The sequence below is a fragment of the Poecilia latipinna genome, unplaced genomic scaffold (genome assembly GCF_001443285.1).
Source record: "Poecilia latipinna isolate Pla-1442-1.1 unplaced genomic scaffold, P_latipinna-1.0 Scaffold313, whole genome shotgun sequence".
NCBI lineage: Eukaryota > Metazoa > Chordata > Actinopteri > Cyprinodontiformes > Poeciliidae > Poecilia > Poecilia latipinna.
The window spans coordinates 118,355-132,740 of record NW_015112929.1 but is presented as its reverse complement, the minus strand read 5'-3'; the positions used below and the strand labels follow the sequence as shown (position 1 = coordinate 132,740).

General features: G+C 42.3%; 1 protein-coding gene and 1 long non-coding RNA gene across 3 annotated transcripts in view; one reads left to right on the top strand and one right to left on the bottom strand.

Moving 5' to 3' along the window:
- ncanb (neurocan b) overlaps window positions 1-14,386 on the top strand; it is a 174,756-nt gene that overhangs the window by 86,812 nt on the left and 73,558 nt on the right. For both annotated transcript variants that reach the window (XM_015034813.1, XM_015034814.1), the window contains exons 8-9: window positions 374-1,243; window positions 12,483-13,631. In XM_015034813.1, coding sequence (XP_014890299.1) covers window positions 374-1,243; window positions 12,483-13,631 — 2,019 coding nt within the window. The remainder of the gene's footprint in view (window positions 1-373; window positions 1,244-12,482; window positions 13,632-14,386) is intronic.
- Window positions 10,053-10,427, bottom strand: LOC106948918 (uncharacterized). The gene is made up of 3 exons (XR_001425284.1): window positions 10,384-10,427; window positions 10,132-10,167; window positions 10,053-10,095 (listed from the first exon to the last, which is right to left on the bottom strand). It is a non-coding gene; the product is annotated as an uncharacterized LOC106948918 (long non-coding RNA).

The window sequence follows — 14,386 nt, the reverse complement described above, 5'->3', positions numbered from 1 at the left end:
ACCTCAAATCGCTTTAAGTGAGCAAGAGCGGGCGTGGAAACAGAGCGGCTGAGAATCTGTCAAAACAAACATATGATGGATGAGTCCCTCTGCACGTTTGCATTAATATTCGACGCAAATCATGCCTGCTAAAGTGAGATGTTAAATCGTAATGTGATTTGTTTGACAACAATTTTTACTTACACGAATCTCATTAAGACCCATTTATATTTGTTGGTTTAAAATGACAGGAGCTTGTTTGGGAAAATCAGAACCTCGAACAGACTTGTCATTTTTCATGTTTTGCATTCTCTCCAGCACTGATTGTAATGACAGGTGTTGTGCAGCTGCAGATAAAGCAAGTGAAGCGAAATGTGAATGTCGTGTGTTGCAGCCCAACAGCCAGCGGCGATCCAGGCTTCTGAGGCGAAGGCTTCGTTCCAGCCTCGGAGGCCGGCATCGGAGGCCTCGTCTTTAGTCGCCGAAGCCCAGAGACGGGGCCCCTCCGTCCGAACGTCCGTCTGGGCTGACTGGTTTTCCTTAAACAACACCGTAAGCCCCTCACTTAGTAAAAACGACGAGTCGTCCGAGACGTCCGAAGAGCATGATTTAATCGACTTGAAGCCGGAGGAGAAGTGGGATGAAAGACACAATGGATCCACGATCGGCCCGATGGATCCGGACGCTTCTGACGGAGCTGGCAGCAACGTCACTTCCGGCTTCCCAGACCTCGAAAATGCAGAGAGCCGTGTGGTTTCAGCTCATGAGGACCCGGACCACAGTTATCTTGGATCAGACGCGCAAGTGTTACCCCCCGTTGCCTCTTCCACCCCCCAGCCTCAGGCAAGTTACAGTCTTCTCACTGAATTTGTTAACACTCTCATGAGGCCCTTTAAGTTCTGGACAGGGAGCAAAGGGACTGACAAGACAGAGAGGGGACCCACACTGCCTGAGGAAAAAGCTACAGAGAACCAAACACAGGGAGAGGTGTTCGGCGAAAGTCTGAGCATTCCTAAACCTGGCGGAAACAAGGGCAGTATGGACAATGCCATCCTGGAGCACAGAAGTGGCACTTTCCCCCTCAGGGGTCCCGAAAGCGGACTACAGAATTCAGGAAAGGGGCTGTCGGAGCAGGAAAAAGAGCTGATGCCTCTCATTAACCTGGTGCCTTCGATCCAAAATGCCGTGCAAAAGCCCAGCGGCGCTCACCCTGTGGACGGAGGAACCGGCTCGATCAATGACAACCTGCAATCCACGCTCAACGGTAAGACCTCATCTGTGATTTTCACACGTCCGATATGAACTTACTGCAACCCCAAAAGCAATGCTGTTTCGTTTGCAGTTCAAGCCGAAACAGACCCTGTTTGGCTTTGAATGGAAGCGTGGTGCATTTAAATGCTGCTGGTAAATACAGGATCTATTTATGTCGCCCCTTTTCAAACAGCCTCAGCCTCTGCGCTACACTTTCAATCCTTTGCCCTCGAGGATCCTGTAATATATTCCTCCGCAGGGCAATTTGAGGCGTCGCGTGAAATTTAATTAAACTGTAATTGCAAACAAACAAAAGGGAGGCGTCATGTACTGTATAGAAAGCTATCGGCGGCACTTTGTTTGCCGTACAAGCCTGGCGAGCTCGAATCCCTCTCACTCAAAACAAAGCCGACCTGCATCCAAACTTGCGGCTCATTCCTGGGAGTCAAAGATGCATCGGGCTTAAAAGATTAAATGCAGTGAATAAATTAAATGAAAAGAAAACAAAAAACTGAATTTTGGTCTTTGTTAACCAAAAACACAAGAAGGCCTTTGTTTGAGGAATGTGTGGATAGAAAAGGGCAACAGTTTATTAAAAATCCTAATTTTAGCAGACTTACTGCATCTTTACTGGGAGTTAATGTGAGAGGGGAAAAACATATTTTTCCCATTTCCTGAACAGTGTGTATTGGATATCTATTCAGTGTGGTGCAAATACAGCTGCACGTTTCCTAGAGTGTTTCTCTACCAGCTTTTCTCTTGTTGAGACTGAAATTACTGCCCGTTCTTCTTGCAAAAATAGCTCAAAGTCAACCAGACCAAATGAAGGATGTCTGGGATCATTAAGGTTCAAGTCATGCCACAAATTCTCAAAGTAAAGGGTTGTTCTGCTGGAAGGTGAAACCCTGTCTGAGTGGGGCTTTTTTTTTCTCTCTCCCAGTGTTTAATAGGCTTTCTTCCAGAATTGTTCTACATTAAGCTCCATTCATCTTCCTATAAACTCTCACCAGGTTCCCTGTCCTTGCAGAAGAAAGGAGTCCTCACAGCATGTTGCTGTCTACCACATGTTTTATGATGACTGAGGTCTTTTCAGGTTTTCTACCACATACAGAGTCAAAAAGTTACATTTCGGGCTTCTTCAGACCATCACCTAAATATCTACAACTTGACTTTGCAGAGCAGATTTCTGATGATCTCCTTTCAATAATTAAAAAAAATAAAAAATAATTAATTCCACAAACGTCGCGTTGTGGAGTGTTTCGAACTGATTTTCCCCACCATAGCAATGGATATCTGCAGCTCCACGAGTCTCTGATTAATGTTTTCCTTTTCTGACCCATAAGTCTAAATGGGTGGCCACGTCTTGATAGGTTGTGCCACTCTTTTCATTTTCGAAGATGAGAAAAGAAACGGGGCTTCCAAGCTTTAGATGTTGCTCTAAATCCTACTCCTGCTGTAAACTGTTCTTCTGGCATGTCCGCCATGTTCCTTGGTCTTCATGACTCTGCTTGTTCCAAGATGTTTTCTAACGACGTCAGTAAACAGCTGCAGATAATCTGGGATTAAATTACAGACAAACGGATTCTGTTTACTGTTCAGATGGCTCCCAGAGACACCTGGTTGCACTGGCTTTTATTTATGAGGATTAGAGTAAAAGGGTGTGAATAAATATGCATACCACACATTATTTCTGAAATCTAAATCATGCAGAATTTCAAACCCAAAGCTGAGAAAAACAATCTAATTAAATTTTAGGTTAAAAACGACGATTAAGAGGTATAATTACTTCTCTAAGGCACCGTGCATGCTAGAAGATTCCTAAACTGAAAACTAACCAAGCAATACGTCTGCTGTAATAGTCTGGGGAGACACACAAAAGCTGTAGAGGAAGGTGTAGCGAAGGGAGGCAGCTCTGCTTCTAATAGCCATGACAAAAGGAGAGGACAGACAGTAAGGCAAACACTCTCACACAGACAGCTAGAAGAATTATTCAATAAGCGCTCTGCTTTTCTCACCTTACAGTTCCCGGCTTTATTAATATAAATACTCACCGCTGTGCTACCTGAAATCCCCTGGCAACTCCATATCAAGGTATTAACGAAAACTCAAGCTTTAGTCGTCATGCATTATTTACTGCCTTATCCAATTAACGCAGAGGCAGGCCTGCGCCTCCGCTCGCTCCAATCTCCATCTACGTCTCAGCCAATTAAGGGCCCGGCTCCTCTGAAGGTAGACGCTAATGATCACAGTAGAGGGTGGGGAACAAACAAGACCGCAGCAAGGAATCGGGGGTGGGGTGGAAGAGAAAGATGGAGAAAAGACGGTGAGGTGAAGAGTTTTCTCTCTCTCTCTGTCTCTCTCTCTCTCTGTCTCTCTCTCTCTGAAGCTGCTGTGATGGGAAACTGCCAGGCTTAGGCTCCTTCCTATGGACTCATCAGAGGGTCTGCCACAGCACACTGCAGGATGTCTGCTGGATCACAGCGGTCCTTTGCAATTAAAAGTGACGTTGAGTTTTTGTTTAAGGAGAACGCTTTGCTTTGCTTTGCTTTGCTTTGCCGTGGATGCGATGCATTCTGGTGAAACGTTCATTGCTAAAGCGTTGAGGTTGTTGCCAACTACTGGCACAAAATAGGTATTGTTGATATTTGATTTGCTGCAATATTAAAAACTGCATTAAAAAAAACCTGAGATTCCTCTGAGTGGAATCATTTCAGCCAAATAAATAGCATCTTCATGGCAGAAAAAAAAACTGTATACACTTTTCATTGTTGTTGCTACAATAGCGGTGTAATAATAAGTCAAAACTGAAAACAATGTAAATGAAAACAACAGACTGAACAAAAGAAAAGATATTGAACAAAATATAATTTGCTTTTTAGCTGAATCTTTTACCCGATGGGAGGAGCTCAAATTTTCAACACGTTCAATGGGATCATGGGAGACGATTCGATCTCTAGGAGCCAAAGGCCAAATTTGAGATGTCAGATTCCTAGTTAAGTTTCTTTTAAGTTATGTTAGCTATATATTGCAATTTTCTAAGAAATAGTTACTTGATTATGTTATAAAATGCCACTATGTGCCTGGAAAATATATGATGCCACCCATTTGAAAAGCACTCTGCAGACTTTCACAATCACATGACTGTCTCGCTCTGGAGACATTCGATTGGCGATGTCTAGGTTAGGATGACTTTCTAGAAACTATCCACTGATTATATTTGGACAGCTTTGACAACCAGATGAATTCACAATGAAGGGAAAGCAACTTGTGGTAAATTCTCTCTTTTGTCATAAACCAGACTTATTATTCAAAAAGCAGATTTGGAAATTACTTTTAATTCAACATATTCTCCATTTGGGTATTCTTAGCACCCTCAAATTGAAAAAGATTATCTTGCAGGCTAACAAACAATTTTTTTCAGTCTGTAAGTTATGTTTTTTTGTTTTTTTTTACAATTATTTGATTCTATTAATTCCACATTATCCCTTTAAAAAACACACACACACACACACACACACACACACACACACACACACACACACACACACACACACACACACGTTTGCGTGGCTATCTTTGTGGGGACTTTCCATTGACTTCCATTCATTTCTACAGCCTAAACCTTACCTTTACCCTTTTCCTAACCCTAACCATCACATACCTAACCCTAACCAAATCTCAATTCATACCTTAGCCCTAAATCTGACCCCTGACCCAAAAACAGAGTTTCCCCTTGTGGGGAGCAGGCTCACATCCTCACAAGAGCAATTGGTCCCCACAACGTAGTATATGTCAGGAAAATCGTCCCCACAAGGGATTACAAACAAACACATCAACACACAGCAAATGAGAGCCTATACCTAAACGTAATTTCATCTACTGCTCTCAGTCCCTGTGGAGTGTTTTACTCCAAACAGCCTCTCGCTGATATACAGTTACCTGCAGCGGTGGAGGCTGTACGGAAACAAACAGGAGCGTTTGCAACACGGTAGTCAAATAATTAGCTCTGTGACCAGCTCCATCTGGGGTCATTTTATTTAGATTAAGTGGTCCACTGTACCTTATCAGCTTACAAGCTTTAAACTTGACTCCGTCAACACAATCAATAATTCATTCTGTCTGCATGAGTGAGTCATGGCTGGTATGAGGTGGCTTTTTTTCTTTTTTTTTTTTTTTAGGGCAGCGCTGCAGCTGCATCCATGAGGGGGCCGGTGCATGCATACAGCATTAATCTTCACTCAACTCTGTCTCCGGCTTGCCTAACTTGTCCTAAAAGTGCGGCGGCACAACAAATTACAGCACGAGCCAGAACATACACAGAGATGTCCATGCATAAAACATTAAACTGGACGTAAATTATTCAGAAGGTGCTCCTTTGCCTTATGCCTAAGTGAGGTTTATGAGTTGCGGGTTCATTACCATAAGAGCCTTGTAGCCAGACATAATTGTCCTATTAATAATCCAAATAGGTAATTACATAGTTTTACTTTGCACGCTGATGGAAGTGGGAATAATTAAACACATTAATCTGGTTTGATCATCTACATAATGACCCATGTAATAAATAAAATGTGACGATTAGGTGTAGGTTCGGGTGATTTCACGGCAGCATTTAGAGCACCGCTTAAGTTCGTCTGTGCTGCTGTAAATCTGTCGGCAGCAGACTAAGAAGAAAGGGAGGAAAAAAAATCGACCCGGAGCAGAAACGCTGCAAAACAAACTTATAATAAGCCCCTTTCAGGCTGTAATTGCGTGCTTCCAACTGTAAGTGCTTCTGCCTCGGCTGCGTTCACTCCACTTCACCAGGGTAAGCGGGCTGCAAGAATCTCCTGGGTCAGGCAGACATGATATTAAATTGCGAGAGTGGAGCCTGACAAAGGGAAGAAGGAAAAGGGGAGCTGGAAACATCGTACCATCTACAGATACGGCGTCTAATAAAATACACTGAGGACTTATTGCAGGGCTCTATGAACCATGTCAGGAGCGTCTACATTACATTTTTAAACCCAACCAGTTCAGGCTCAGGGGTGACTGGGCTGATGTGAGACGTATATTCTATATGTATGTATGTCTCTGTGTGTGTGTGTGTGTGTGTGTGTGTGTGTGTGTGTGTGCGCGCGCGCGTGCTCTCCCTATGCATTGCTATGGCAGGCACGTATTGTTCTACACCCAATAGAATGTCTCTTTATTATTATAGTTTATTTATTTTTCTTCCGTCACGTTAATGCGGCCCGTACCGCTGTGTGCACCCCCATAAAAGTGGTATCAAAACGTTCAGCTTGATCCTGAGAAGGGAGCTTTACTTTTAGGGGGATTCTGAGTTAAAATTACGACATAAATTGATAAAAACGAGAAAAATCGAGGCTGAGTGTCTCACAGAATCGGTAATCTTTCTCTCTGAAACACACACAGCACAGTTTCTTTCTGACTCCAAAACTCTTTTAACTTCCCCTCACAGGCACAAATATCACCCTATTGGTCTAAAAGTCGGTCATGACATAGATACACATGCCTGCTCGTGTAAAATGTTTTCAAAATTTTGCTAGGGCTTATGTTTTTTTGTCAGGGTCCTTGAGACCGACACTGGGTGTCTCACAAGTATAGAAACTCTGTCTCCACCATACTGTCTGACAGAGAGAGCCAGCCCAGGTAAAGATAATTAATTAGCAACGGAGCCCAGAGAGAGGCAGTGAGTTGTCTCACAAACAGGCGCAGTGACAGGTCTCACAATGTATTGTGGGAAGAATACACATTTCTTGTGACTATTCATATTTTGCTTACATAAAATTATTTCTCTGAATTTTTGAGTGCGAATTAAAATCCTTAGTATGAAGGTTTAAAAATTTCGAGACAAACAATTACCCACTGACTTTATTTTTTTTATTTCGGACCGTGAGTAAGAACCACATGTGTGAAGCTTATAGTTGTCAGTCTCGGACTGAATTTCTTTGTGCTTGAAGATTGCTGATTGTACTGTTGTAGGAAGCTGTGTCAGCTATACCACTGGTTCTTAAACTTTTTTGAGGTACTGAACCCACCAGTTTTATATGTGCCTTCACTGAACCCTTCTGTAGTGATGAACGAAGTAAGTTCTTTCCTCCAAATTCAAGACAAGGGGGTGAACCAACTGCACTCCAATTGGGTAATCACTAAGTCTTTTTAAAAGGTAGAGTCTCTGAGAACAGTTGTTCAAAATATAGTCAGTGTTTTCAGCAAAGTTGGGCTGACTGTCCAGGAATGACCCAAGGTATTTAAAATCGATCGAACCCAGGTTAAGAACCACTGCACTATGGTGATGGACCTGGCAAAAGATTCAGTTGTTGCACTTTGGTGATTAACCATATCAACACATAAGTATTGCACATGTGCTTCTGGCAAGTTTTCTAGGGGAAATCTTGAATTTATAATTTTTAGAATTGGGGCCTGCCATAGCAATAGGCAGACACCTATTGTTCTACACCTCAAAATAACTGCCTCTTCCTAGTACCGTTAATGCAGCTCGTACCGCTGCGTGCCCACTTCACAATATATACATCAAAACGTGCAGCTCGATCCCGTGAGGGGAGCTATTGCTTTTGTTGGCATTTCGAGTAACTGTGGCGACATAATTAACACAAAACGAGCCAAATTCCACTCAAAGCAGGGCCGTGCAGAGACCACTAAAGGGGCAGGTGCTCAAAAAAAAGGGCATGTCTAACCGCATTCTAGGACAGAATATTAACTCAGCTTTCAGAGTTTAATAAACAATGATAATTTACAAAATTGTGAGATATACAATCAAAGCTAAGGAAAATCTCTATATAGAGCATACAACCAGTGGCGCAACTGCACATTATTCAGGTGGATGCGAAAATATAGACATGAATGTTAGGTTAATTGGCCTCTCCAAATTGCCCCTAGGTGTGAATGTGTGTCTCTGTGTTGCCTGGCGACCTGTCCGGGGTGTACCCTAATGTCTGTATGATAAAAATACTGAATCGATAGATAAGAACAGTTTTTCCTCACCTGGCTGTCTCCTCCCGCTCAGTAGTTCTTCAGAGAAAAAACTACTGAAAACCAAAGACGTTTTTTTCAATTCACCAAAAACTGTTCTGTAATCTGGAACGTTCGCTACGTTCAGCTCCAGTTATAACCACCTTATCTCGCTGCGCGAGAGGCAACTGCGTCACGGGCAAAAAGTCAAAGGTAACAAGGTGACCGGAGGGCTTATGTTTTTACAAAAAATAAATAAATAAATAAATAAATAATAATAATAATAATAATAATAATAATAATCGTTTCTGGAGATGTTGCTATAAACTCATTGCATCTCTGAATAGTGCTGTTTATGTTATATCATCTAGTAGTGAGAAAAAGTAACAAAAAAACTATTATGCTGTGTACTTAAGATGGAATATATGCACATATATTCATGACATGCTTTGATTAAAGTAATTTATCCTCGGTGCAGTTCCAGTACCGAAAAATTAACTTTACACCAGTTGAGTCTCTCACCTGAGAATGTGAACCTACTGTGCTGATTCTGTGCCTTCAAATAATTTTAATGCGCCTGTAGAAGATTCATAACTTAAAAGTTACAGGAACCTACAAGTTAACTTATAAGGAACAGGTCTGAAAAAACAGTCTGTGTGCTACACTCAAGAGAGAGATTCCTTTGATGCATCAATGACATCATCACTGATGATGTCATTATTACCATAGGAATTAAACATTCTAATGGTACATTCATTCACACCAAACATGTTTTGAACGTCAGGCAGGCGAGTCTGCTTTACATTCAAAGTCTATGTGAAGTATTTGATGCGCTGGACACGTCAAACGGTTCAAATGGCGCCGCGCTAGACGCTCGAAGAGCGCTGCAACGGCCCTCAACACGCCTCCACATAGAGTTTGAATGTAAACCAGATGCGCCTGACGGTCAAAATGTGTTTGGTGTGAGCGCACCATTATATGTCCAGTGTCATATTAGGTCCACCATATTAGGACCAAAGATTTGTCCTAATATGATGGATTCATTGCTTTGGGTCAGGGGTAATGTTTAGAGGTAAGATGTGAATTAAGGTTTAGTTAATGTTAGGAATAGACTAGTATTGGTTTGGGTAAGGGAAAATGTCTGGGTTAGGCAAAATCGCAGCTACTAGAATAAAGGGAAATCAATGCAAAGTTCTAATATGGGTCGAAATAGTTTTGACAAGCCTGTATAGAATTTTGTTTTCTAAATCATTCTATAAATGATGATATAATGTTAGGATGTTTTTCTGCCAATTGCATAGCTGCAGTACACTACATAGTAGTTGAATGTGCTGAGACACATTCAACACATTAGAAACCAATCAGAACCAAAAGTTTCCCTTTTGGTTCTGATTGATTGTTTCTGCACAGTAGCAGAGCCAAATGAATTTTCACAAATTCTCTGTTTCGTATTCTATTGTCAACTGTTTAACAAATATTCATCCATCATCTAACATACATAGGAAGGTTAGATGATGGATGAATATTATATAAAATAAAGTGTTTGAGGCTTTGCCAAATTTGTGCAAAGCCTCAGATTTTCATAATGCAAAGTGTTAGCAAAACCAGGGCTTGGATAGTAACCTAGGTTAGTGCCACCTGGGTGTGGGTCGGTGTAAAGGCCGTGCCGGGCTTAGCTTGGCCTTCATGCCAACGCCAACATGAAGACCCTCCATGCAACCAGTGGAGGTTGATCGCATGGATGTCTGTCTTTCCTCGGACCTCCATGTTTGTGTGGAGGTTTGGCTTTGCGTGGACTCCTCTGTTTGCAACCTGAGTGTGGGTTGGCGCAAAGGCTGAGCCAGGCTATGCATGGAGACCCCTCGTTGATTCAAGGTCTGTCTTTCTTCAGACCTCCCTGGTTGATTGGAGGTCTGTCGTTCCTTGGACCTCCCTGGTTGATTGGAGGTCCGTCTTTCCTCGGACCTCCCTGGTTGATTGGAGGTCTGTCTTTCTTCGGACCTCCCTGGTTGATTGGAGGTCTGTCTTTCTTCGAACCTCCCTGGTTGACTGGAGGTCCGTCTTTCCTCGGACCTCCCTGGTTGATTGGAGGCCCATATTTCCTCGGACCTCTCTGGTTGATTCAAGGTCTGTCTTTCTTCAGACCTCCCTGGTTGATTGGAGGTCTGTCTTTCTTCAGACCTCCCTGGTTGATTGGAGGTCCATCTTTCTTTAGACCTCACTGGTTGATTGGAGGTCTGTCTATCCTTGGTCTCCTCTGTTTGTAGGGAGCCTTGTCTTTGCAGGGGGACCTCTGGTCGGGTGGAGCATCTAGGATGGTTGTTTTCTAGAGCAAGTTTCAACTCCACCTTCAGGTCTGCAACCTGACCCTGCAGAGCTTTCACTGTTTCCTCCTGAGCCTTAAATTTGGAAGCTTGCTCAGAGTGACTTTTGAGCTGCTCCTCATATTTGAGTCTCACTCTGTATTCCTCAACCATTACTTCAATCAGACCTTTGTTGCGGGAGGCGTATTTTGCAGCCTCCCATTTGAAGTACTCCAGCTGTTGAAGAACGTTCTTGTCAGTTGTAACTTTGGAAGAGCAAGAAACCTGTTCACGTTTGACTTGCAGGTGACGTTCTTTTTCCAACATTTTTTGCAGTCTTTGAATCTCCTCCTGCTGGGATTTGACTTCAGCCTGACATGCAATCCTTCTGTCTCTTTCCTCATGGAGTTCAAAATTCATTTTCTGCAGTTCTGTTTTAAGATCGTCTACCTGCTTTGTCAAATCTTTGACGTGTTGGCTAGTCTCTGCCACGTCTTCCACTGAGGGGGTGATCTTGAAGCCAGCAGAGGATGTTGTTTCCTGCTTGACTTCCAATGATCTTGGACTCTCAAAGTCGCCGGAAGGACTTGATTCCCCCTGGATCTTTGATTCATCTTCCGGCTCAATGGGGCTGTCATCTTCAACAGGGAAAATGACAGCGTCGTAGTCGACTTGGATGTTGAGGTCTACCATGTCGACCCATGAAAGCTTAGCTGGAAAAGCTTCATGTTCGCAAACAATCTGTTGCTGCTTCATATCTATATCGTAGTAACTTCTTGCTTCTCTGAACGTCGAACGTGCTCTGAAGGGTGATCTGTCGCGATAGAACTGTGGAACGGATCAGAGAAAACTCTGTCTGTGAGCTACATTCAAGAGAGAGATTCCCTTGTGATATCATAGAGTGATGACATCACTGCACAAACATTAGCATTTCACTGCTCCCCATTAGCATTAGCCTTTTCCCTAAAAATAGCTTTTATCTATTTTTCTTATTTATTAGTCACACTTAGTACACTGAATGGAGGAAGAAAATGTAAAACAACATGCTAGCGACAGCATTTAGGCTAATGTTAGCAATTTGGCTCATTTTAACTTGTACACTAATTTTAACATACAGAATGGAGTAAGTCCATGTTACTCAACATGTTTGTGACTCTCCACATGCTATTGAGTACATTGCAGCTTACTTTAGCATTGATGCTAATTTGTAGCATCAGACAGGCACACTTTGGTAGGCCCCATTTAAATTTCTTCAGAAATGTTCTAGTATTTGTGTTTACTTTTCTGCATTCCAGTGTTAATTTTTGTTTATTTGCTGTTAGCAAACCTTGCTGTCAACGGCGATGGGTTGTTCAGACGAAACTTTATGATCAGTCACCTATTCTACCATCCCTTTCTGTCACTTTGAAACATATCTCCTCTCGTTAGCGGTCCATTTTAAGTTGTTTTCCTACACCTTACCTTTTATCTAAAGATGAACACTAGTTTCGATTTCAAAGATGTGTATCTTCAATGTGAAAAAATGTTGCAAAAGAAAAATTCCTTCAGACACTGGTAGTTTCCTGCTGCGGACAACAGAACTGGCATTAAAATAAATGAGTAAATACAAAACATTTTAATAAAAACTATCTTCAGCAGACATCTTGAATAAGTTGTGGTGAGGTGTTGAAAAGAAAACCAAGGATAGCAAAACTGTGCAAAATTGTCATAAAACATCTGTAAAGAAATCTGTTTCATTTGGTATTAGTCAGACTCCATTAAATTATAATTGTATCATTTTAAAATAGCAGTTTAACCTGAAACCTGGCATGGCTTGCCTCAATAAAGCCAAGCTTGTGCTAAGATGGTGTCACCTTTTCCTAATCATTGTAAAACTGTGATCTGTTTTTATTGGCAATTACAAATACATAAATTTACATCCTCACCAACAGTTCGAATCATGTTAATCGCTTCTCCATGTCTCTTTCTTTCTTGCAGAATTTCTTCATTCTGATCCCATTGAGAATTCCTCACCTTACAAACATGTCAACAGATCTGGTCTTCAGGTTCCCAGGCAAGGCCATTTCCTTGATTCCGTCTCCAATACTCACTTCCGCTGGCCGATTAAGTCAGAAAACGGTCACAAACGAGGTCGTCCAGCAAATATGGCCTACCTGGATGAGCAAGAATCTTGGGAGCCAAAAGAATCTAAAGCAGGACCTGTGGAGTTGATGTCGCTGCCCGACTCCCTTCATCAGGAGAACCCGGAGAACTACTCGGGCGAAGGCAAAGATCAGGATCTAGAAGGCGCTTCGAGTGACAAAGGCAGAGCTGTGTCAGGAGAAGAGAAAGATGTGGAGGGAAGTGGGAATGGAAGCAGCTTTCCGGCTGGCTTTGAAATGAAAGTCAACACGCTGGCCAGCATCGGTGTCAAACTAAGTCCCACGCCCAAAGCTTCACCCAAACCAAGCAGTTTATTGGCAGTGGGAGAGTACACTACTCTGTCTCAGTGGCTGCTGGTTAATCAACCCACTGCCTCTCCTCAGGGTGCCATGGAGTCAGACACAGCTGAGGAGGCAAAGGGAGAGATACTTTATGTCCACAGACCGACTGAGATGCTCTCTCTGCTGTCTTCTTTGCAAACACAAGATGAGAGCAAAGAGACAGGGATGGCTTCCACACCTGCAGCTCTGCTGGAGGTACTGACATCTTCTGAAGTGACCACAGTGGAGCCTTTGGCCACAGAGCCACACAGAACAGACCCTGCCACCACAGTCATTATCTCAGAAAATACTTCAGACACGTCTTCTGCAGAGGAAGCATCTATATCCATTTCATGGGTTCAGGAAAAGCAGGAGAACATTAGTGTACCGGACCAGCAGAACCCTCTCCCAGTGACTCTGTTGCCTACCGAAAGAGCTCAAACTGGAGTCGTTCAATTCCTCACCAAAGCCACAAACTCTGAAATTGGCCTGACAGGAATGGAATCCAGATCTGCAGTTACTGAATCTTTTGTTGTGGGAAGTGTCCAGACGCCTTCCACAGAGTTGAAACCGGAGGAGCTCAGAACCACAAAGGCCACAGGGGACACAAGCAACCCGTTTGGCAGTTTGGTACCTGACTGGGCTTTCGGCCTCATCCCATCAGGTAAGTTCCTTTTACATTACCAGAAAATGAATGCATTGATAAAGTCACAGCTATCGGCGATTTTGCTTATAAATAGGAATTTCCATAAGTGGAAATTGCTGTGGAAATATGTTTTACCTCTGACTGAATTAATCTATTTTTGCGTTTGTCACTCTCAAATGTTCTCCAATTGTAAACAATTACCCCTCGTTGAATCACATTTTGTGGTTGACATTTATATGATTACGCTCAATTATTAGAATCCACCAAACTGCCCACAAATCAAGATCTTACAGGTTTTAGTTTTGTGGTCATTATAGAATAGCTGCAAACAACACATGCACAATCATGTTAGTCCACAAAGAACCAGAAACACGGTGGGTCTTATTTGTGTTCAATATTCAAAAACAAGAACGAGGCAAAAATTGAAACCATGGAAAAAGTTCCAAGGTGAAAACTACAGGTTGTTTTGGGTAAGTTTTTTTTTTTTTTTTTTTTTTTTTGTCTTTTAATAAATAAAACCATAATTTTGTTTGATATTAAAATTTATTTTAATTAGATGTCTAACATCTATCTGTAGAAAAAAAAAAAAAAAAAGTAATAACAGAAGATATCCGGAAGGCTCTGTCTGTAGGGGACTTGATGAGAAGCAAAGGATTAAAGCGCCAGCAGGATGTTATCATTGCTGCATGGACGCCATCTGACTTCAGAGTTTCTATCAAATGTCTCAAATTTAAAACATCCACTCCCCTGTTTCTTCCCCTGTGTCGCCTGTT